At 37.6% G+C, this 8,142-nt stretch overlaps 1 protein-coding gene across 1 annotated transcript; it reads right to left on the bottom strand.

Moving 5' to 3' along the window:
• Positions 1-3,588: 3,588 nt before the first annotated feature.
• Positions 3,589-4,773, bottom strand: LOC6496705. Its single transcript, XM_001967310.1, has one exon. It carries the CDS (start codon positions 4,771-4,773, stop codon positions 3,589-3,591), a length of 1,185 nt encoding a protein of 394 aa, XP_001967346.1.
• Between the last annotated feature and the right edge of the window lie 3,369 nt (positions 4,774-8,142).

Raw genomic sequence — 8,142 nt, 5'->3', positions numbered from 1 at the left:
GCTATCGAGTTGAAACTTTGCACACATCCTTCTTTTCCTTGCAGGTAGTACATAAGTCGAACCGAGATCGGTCGAATATATACTATAGCTGCCATATAACTGATTGATCGGAAATGCCAGACCTTTGGTGTTTTTTAAGTTAGAGGGTTAAGACTTTTCACACATGTTATTTTTGACCAAAATATCTTGTGTACAAAATTTCATAAGGATCGGCCGACTATATCTTATAGCTGTCACAGAACGATCGGAATTGGCATAACTTTGTTGTTTTTTAAGTTAGAAATATGGGACTTGGTACAGATTCTATGTTGGACAAAATTATCTGATTTGCCAAATTTCATAAGGATCGGCCGACTATATGCGATCCGCTATATACATATCTAATAGTATAAGATGCGTGGCGCCACCTAGCGGACTGCGACTCAACTGCAAGGGTATATAAACTTCGGCTCCGCCCGAAGTTCCTTTCTTGTTGTAAATTACTCAAGGTTTCCTTCAAAAATTGAAGACTCTTAAACTTAAAAAACGCGTAACTTTACTACCAGTGCATCTAACTTTACATGCTATACTTCGACAGATAGGTTTTTTAAATATTTTATTATTTTATTTAAGGTCAAATTTCTAAATCGTAAAAAAAAATATCATGAAAAGAAATTTTCAATTTTTTTTTTCAAAATTGTGGGAGATAGTATTTCAGACAACGCAACTTTTGATATATTATTCATATCTGGGAAAGTTGTTTACTCAAGATGTAGTTCGATTAGTATAGCTGCCAATGGTGCTGGCTTTGGAGCTAAGGTACATATTCAAAGCATTACATAATCTTATTGGGTTGCAGATTTGCTTTTTTAGTTTGCGAACATAAAAAAAAATATATAAATAATTAATTAAATTTATTTTATTTAAATAAGAAGTTCTTTGTTAAAAACTGGCCCCTGGGCCGCGACCCGAATAATCCCAAAAAATTCAATAACAGCTGATGGCGCTTTGCACTGGCCGCTAGTGCAAAGCACCAAGAGCTGTTTGTGAATTGTTCCAACTCCGAAAAAAATATCCAAAGAAATTTGCAGTTTTTTTTCCCCCCGGAAGAGGGGCTTTTAGGCCGACACGAGCTTCTAACTAATATACATATGAATGAATGATTACATATGAAGCATATGAATGATATACATATGCTTGAATTATAACGCCCAAAGTGCCCAAAAAATTTAAGTTTTCCAATTTTTATGTTACTCTGTAAAAGTAACGCATAAATATTGATTACCAATTTTTAGCAATCGATTTTTTTTCCATAATAGTCAAACAGTAACACTCGGTAGCTATTTTAAATTCGAAATCGACAGGGGATATATAAATACCGCTCTTTTTTTTGCTGAGCTTGTACAATGTCAGGCCGCGATCAGCCAAAAAGAAGAAATAAAAGTATCAGGGACCGTAATCATTATGAGTTATATATTAAAAATCACAAAAATACACAATAATCGAAAATAATCATTTTTCTCTGTGGGCTATGTATTAACTTTTTTGGACATATTAGTGCATATCTCAAAAAATGCAATATATGTATAAAACAAGAAAGGAAAGCTAACTTCGGGCGGAGCCGAAGTTGATATACCGTTGCAGTTCAGTCGCAGTCCGCTAGGTGGCGCCACGCATCTTATATTATTAGATATATAGCGGATCGTATGTAGTCGGCCGATCCTTCCGAAAATTGGCAGATCAGATTGTTTTTCCCAAAATAGAATCTGTACCAAATCCCATCTTTCTAACTTAAAAAACACCAAAGTTATGCCAATTTCGATCGTTCTATGACAGCTATAGGATTTAGTCGGCCGATCCTTATGAAATTTTGTACATAAGATATTTTGGTCAAACATAACATGTGTGGATAGTCCCAACCCTCTAACTTAAAAAACACCAAAGTTATGGCATTTCCGATCAATCAGTTATATGGCAGCTATAGGATATAGTCGACCGATCCCGGCCGTTCCGACTTATATACTGCCTGCAAAGGAAAGAAGGATGTGTGCAAAGTTTGAACTCGATAGCTTTAAAACTGAGAGACTAGTTTGCGTAGAAACAGACAGACGGAAAGACGGACATGCTCATATCGACTAAGGAAGTGATCCTGATCAAGAATATATATACTTTATAGGGTCGGAGATGTCTCCTTCACTGCGTTGCACACTTTTGACCAAAATTATAAAACCCTCTGCAAGGGTATAAAAATTACATTTTAAAAATATTCTTATCCGGCGCGTGAAACAACAAAAATAAACCTTATAAACACGTGCAGCTAAAAAATTTTAATATGTAATTTTTTACACATATATTGAATTTTTTCGTCACGCGAGATTTTTAATTGAACTGTCTGATTGTCTAATTTTTCTGAACCACTTAAGACACATGTTTCCACTGACCACCAAAAGACCATTGTGGGATTTATGCCAGCATCAAATATCATAATTATTACTAATTAATTATCTCAATGTAACTAGCCGCAGCGGGCCACTAATTGCCCGTTATCAGCTGTTCCATATTCTTTGATTCTCCCAGATTCGCATTCGCTTTGTTCTTTTGTAGCGCATGCACTTTGGGAGCTTTGGTGGAGCTTCTGTGCAAGCTCTTAGGTTTTTATGCACTTGTTATTCGGCATTGTTTTGGATCGGCCGCGGAATTTGTTTTGGGGTTAAATTGACCAATAATAAATTGAAATGCAAATTAAACTTCGCCTTATTAATTCGGTCGCTATCAAAACGCTGATAGCTCACAACCACAAAAATACAATTTTTCAGAAATCATCTCTAAAAATTAATAAAATTATATTAATACAACCATATACACATTGAATTTTTATCTCTTTAATATTTTTGTGGCCCTGAAAAGGGCCCCTTCCAAGTAAAAAATAATGCTTGGAGGTGGTATTTTTAGTGACTAGATGGTTCCTTCACAGAAAGCCTTGGAAGAGTAGGTGCTTAAATGTGTGGATTTTCAGATAAATAGTGATTTATCTGAAAGTGCTTATTGTTGTTAGGCACCCATTCTTGATCCTTGCTTGAACTACTATTAATAAATAGTTTTATACACCCCTGCTACATCTCTTATGAGTCATATGAGTCACAAAAAGCCTCATATTCCAATCAGCTCAAATACGAGTGGGATATCTGATCGCTGTATCCGCTCCAAATCAATTTTAAGAATGGACCTGCCTCTATTTGCAGCCGGTTCTACGTTATCGTGTTAGTTACATTCCCTGCCATAATCAGAATTCCAGTTTTAAATGGCATAGCTTGCTTTTCTTCCACCTTTACTTATCGTTCTTGATTATGTTTTGTAATTTAATTTAAAAAATATATTAATATTTTTGTGTAAATGATTTAGGTTGAATCTAATTTAAGTAAACTTCTATTTGCTGTGCCAAATTTATAGTTTTTTTTTATTTTTGATTATTTGTTGACCAAAATTTAAACTTACTGAAACCAACTATACTAATTTTTGTTTATCCTAAAAGGTATAACTTTTGAATATAAAGAAAATTTTTGTTGACTAAACCCAGATTACACTTCCAAAATTAACACAACACTTGCGTCATTCCTTTATGCACTCGTCCAGATGGCAACAGTCAAAAATAAGATGCCATAGCATGTACTTGATCTGATTGCAATGTTGATTAACATATTCCTTCGACTCCTTGTCTATATAGACGGTAATTTCCATGTTAGTTATGTCGTTATATACCACTTTTGAGGCATAATCCGGGCTACAAGAACTTAACTTGTTTTTGCTAACAACACACCACTTTGAAGTGCTTAGGCCGGAGTTTTGGCATTCGAAAACGCTGAATATTCGACATAACGACTCTTTTACAACCATTGGCAATACGAAAGAGCATCGCACTAACTGGAAATGCTTAATAAATGTCGAACACCTGTAGGGCGGGCACATGGTGCTCATGGCTTGCAGAGTCCAGTTCTGAGTATCTAAATCGCGGCTTACAATCATTAAGGAGCAATCGAAGCCGACTGCTGGCGTACATTCCGAAAATTTTAGGCTATCTGCGTATTCGCAATTCTCAAATTGTTGCACCAAGAACTTCATGAGGCAATCGAAGTTGCAGTCTCCTGGATCATTGTCGTTGACAATTATAACTCCGAATCTCCGATCCTCTGGCAAGACAATTGAGTAGGGTGGTTCAGAATCCCTGATTTCATCGCAACATTTTACTTCACAAGGATCGTTACAACTGCTCTGATCAGAATTGTCTAATTCGGAATCGTTTACCATGAACGAACTGCCGTGAGTACTCGGCAGACTATCATTCAGTCCACCACTAGATCGCAAAGCACAAGTACTAAAGCTCCCAGAACCTTTTAAAGTTGCGAAGAACTTGTCCTGGCACTCGTCTCTGCTGTTAGTCTGCTCTGCCAGATCAAAACTATGCGATATGCAGATTTGGGGCGGTCCACAGGCTAGCTCCGCAAAGCACCTTAAGCTGCACATCATCTTATCTCCGAAATAAACTTTGATATCCGAGTCGCGACGATCACTCTCAAGTGTAAATCCTGTCTTGCTGAGTTCTCGCGAGACGGTAGAGAGCAAAAAGTCGTCTCCCAACAAGTTCCCTTTGAAGTAGGCATTCAGTTTGTCAACTGGCACTTGAGTTATCTGAGCAAGTCGCAACTTAAGATCCCACAATTTGTGGTCATCTCCATACTTGAGCAATGGAGCACGACCGGGTCCATGTGAAGAAGGCAAAAAGATTTTAAAATACATGACGAAAGAAAATTTGTAAAAATAAAAATGAAAAATTTATCAAAGTATTAAAGACGAAAAATTTTTCAGGGCACTATGAAAATAACTGAAAATTTTGTAAAACACGAATATATATATATTGAAATGAGAAAACTAGAAATGTATCGCAAAAATTTGTCACTGGAAATTTTTTTTGTTAACACTACAAACGATATGTGTAAACTAAAGTCAGAACGGATACAGCCTGGTAAGGTTGACATTTTAAAATATCAATCATAAGCCCGCTTGATTGAGTTTTGGAATATAAACAAAGGAAATAGGTCAAAAACAGGGATACAAACTTAAACGAAATGTGAAATTTTAATCGAACTCACCAAGAGTTAATTGATTAATATATGTCGTAATTTGTCCTTTATAATTTCAAGACTGACGGTCACTGCCTGTTGTTTTCCGTGGTTTATAGAACTGCGAATGCTTCACCGCTGGGACCAAAATGTATTCCACCCATCCTGGGGTCATTTCTATCGTTATCTTCATCATTAACATCAAACAACGTCATCGACTCCCATGTCCTTCTCGCAGGATTTGGCGCAATTTGTTGCTGCACTTCTTGCTCCCGCTTCTGCCGACGTCTAAGTGGGCGTGACTGTCTACCATATATGAGAACCGGAAATTAGCACACTGCTGACCCGCCCTCAGATTTCGAACCGCCCGAAATTGGGGGTGGAAATGGAATGAGTATGCAGTACTTTGGGAGTATACGCATTTGTCGTAAATTTGGTGTCGTTCCGAGATGGGAACAGGGCCTTAAATGCGCTATCCATCTGTCTACGTTAGCCCTACGTGGTTGCTGGATCTAAATTAACAAAACACCTCAAATTAAAGGCTAATAAGCCACTTTGTTCGCTGGACTCGGACCATGAGTTGGCTCCTCTTCATGTTTGCGGTCACAAATGGATTTATGATGCATGGCAAACAAACCCAAAACTACTTCAGAAACTTCTCGCACATTTCAATTAAAATGCCCAACCATCTTAGTCGGGTGGTGTAGTTGAGGGTGGTGAAAGCAGGGGGAAACTGCGAGTATAACTTTAATTCTAACTTTTTAGAAGGATCAGGTCAGTTCTTAATGGTTTGTCTGGTCCGATTTCAGAGTTATATTAAATTCTAGTCTTTTAAGTGAATTTTTTACTGTTTTTTAATGTTTCTAAAAATTTTTTATGTTTATAACTTATATATAAAAGTTAAGAACACTATTATCAAAAAAAAAATGTTAACTGAATAAAATTCAGTTGAAAAAGTTGAAAATTGAATAAAAAAGGAGGGAGAAATTATAAAGATAATGGAAAATTCTTTGGTTTATTTTCACATATTCGTGTAGCCAGGATTACTTCTTACAATCGCCTACCCTCGACATCCTTGAGGTGAAGAAAAAAGTGTACTTTCGAAAATGCTTCCAGAAAGGGAGTACCGAGAAAGTTTCTCTGCACTGACGTACACACACACGCTTGCCAAAGTAAGGCATAAATCCAAGCTCGAGTCCCGAGCACAGAGGCAACTTTTCTTGCTTTTGTGCAGCACGCTTTTGTGCGCGCAAATTCGTTTGCGCCCATTTGAAATTCAGAAATGCGAGAGTGTGGCGGTGAGTGAGTGGCCGAGTTGCATGTGTGTTCGGGTGGCATATATTAGCATCTCTTGTGTTTGCTGCATACATTTAAACGCGGGTGCCTGAGAAAGAGGAAACGAACGCAATGCCATGCACAATAGCTTATGAAATTGAGCAAACAAAATTGCGGAGCTCTGTAAAATAGAAGCTAATGAGCCAAACTGCACTCCGGGTTAAATTGCAGTGATAGATTGAAAGTGCTGAGGGGTTTCCGCCACAGAAAAACCCTCATATATACAGGCTAAAAATCAAATAGAAAATTATCAGGTAAATGCTTAAAACCATTTGGTTTAATTAATGCTTTGATTACCTTTACGTTAAGCTTTTCAGCAAAAAAAAAAAAAGTTAAGTACTTTTATACCTAGGAGTACTAAGGAGACTTCTCATCTTTATGTGCTTCAAAAGAAAACTTCTTTAGTAAAAATCCAAAAGGAAGTCCGTTTCAGTCCTTTAGTTCGTTTCCTTAAAGGAAAGTTTCCTTTTTTTCGTGATAAACTTAAACACTTAAAAATATTGATGAAGCCATGAATAATAACAAAATAATTCTTTGAGGAAATAAACTCATTGAAAGGTTTCTGGCCAGTCAACAACTTTGAGCCACAAAACAATCCATTAAAAATGTTTAGTACATCGACATGACAGAGACAGCCACAGAAAAAGCAACTGAAACGACAGGTAACTGCCAAACAAGTCGAAGTTAAAAAAAAATAACAAACAAGAAAAGAAAGCTAACTTCGGGCGGAGCCGAAGTTTATATACCCTTGCAGTTCAGTCGCAGTCCGCTAGGTGGCGCCACGCATCTTAAATTATTAGATATGTAGCGGATCGTATATAGTCGGCCGATCCTTATGAAATTTGGCATATCGAATTATTTTTCCCAAAATAGAATCTGTACCAAATCCCATCTTTCTAACTTAAAAAACACGAAAGTTATGCCAATTTCGATCGTTCTATGACAGCTATAGGATATAGTCGGCCGATCCTTATGAAATTTTGTACACAAGATATTTTGGTCAAATATAACATGTGTGGAAAGTCCCAACCCTCTAACTTAAAAAACACCAAAGTTATGGCATTTCCGATCAATCAGTTATATGGCAGCTATAGGATATAGTCGACCGATCCCGGCCGTTCCGACTTATATACTACCTGCAAAGGAAAGAAGGATGTGTGCAAAGTTTCAACTCGATAGCTCTAAAACTGAGAGACTAGTTTGCGTAGAAACCGACAGACAGACAGACAGACGGACAGACGGACAGACGGACATGCTCATATCGACTCAGGAGGTGATCCTGATCAAGAATATATATACTTTATAGGGTCGGAGATGTCTTCTTCACTGCGTTGCACACTTTTGACCAAAATTATAATACCCTCTGCAAGGGTATAAAAAGGGAGGGCAAAACACAAAATTGAAGGAAACTGTTTAGTGGAAGTTTAGCTGAGTTACGGTGGGAAAAAGTTATACAAAAAGCTCACCAAAAACAAGGCTAAAATTGAGAGTCCCCCTGTGTCCCCGGGGCACAGTTGCGGGGCCGGCCGAAGCCCACACCATCTGTCACCTGTTAAATGCCGCCGCCGGCTGCTTTGACCGTAGCCGAGAGTCTCTGAAGCTTCTATGTTGGGGAGTGGGAATGTCCCTTCGAGCCCGGTTCCTGAAAATTGAAAACAGTCGCCAAACAATGTTAAGACAATGAATGGGGCAATGAACTAGGGCTCTACAG

The sequence above is a fragment of the Drosophila ananassae genome, chromosome 3R (genome assembly GCF_017639315.1).
Source record: "Drosophila ananassae strain 14024-0371.13 chromosome 3R, ASM1763931v2, whole genome shotgun sequence".
NCBI lineage: Eukaryota > Metazoa > Arthropoda > Insecta > Diptera > Drosophilidae > Drosophila > Drosophila ananassae.
Note: the sequence above shows the minus strand (reverse complement) of the source record. Positions and strands in the feature narration are given on the sequence as shown.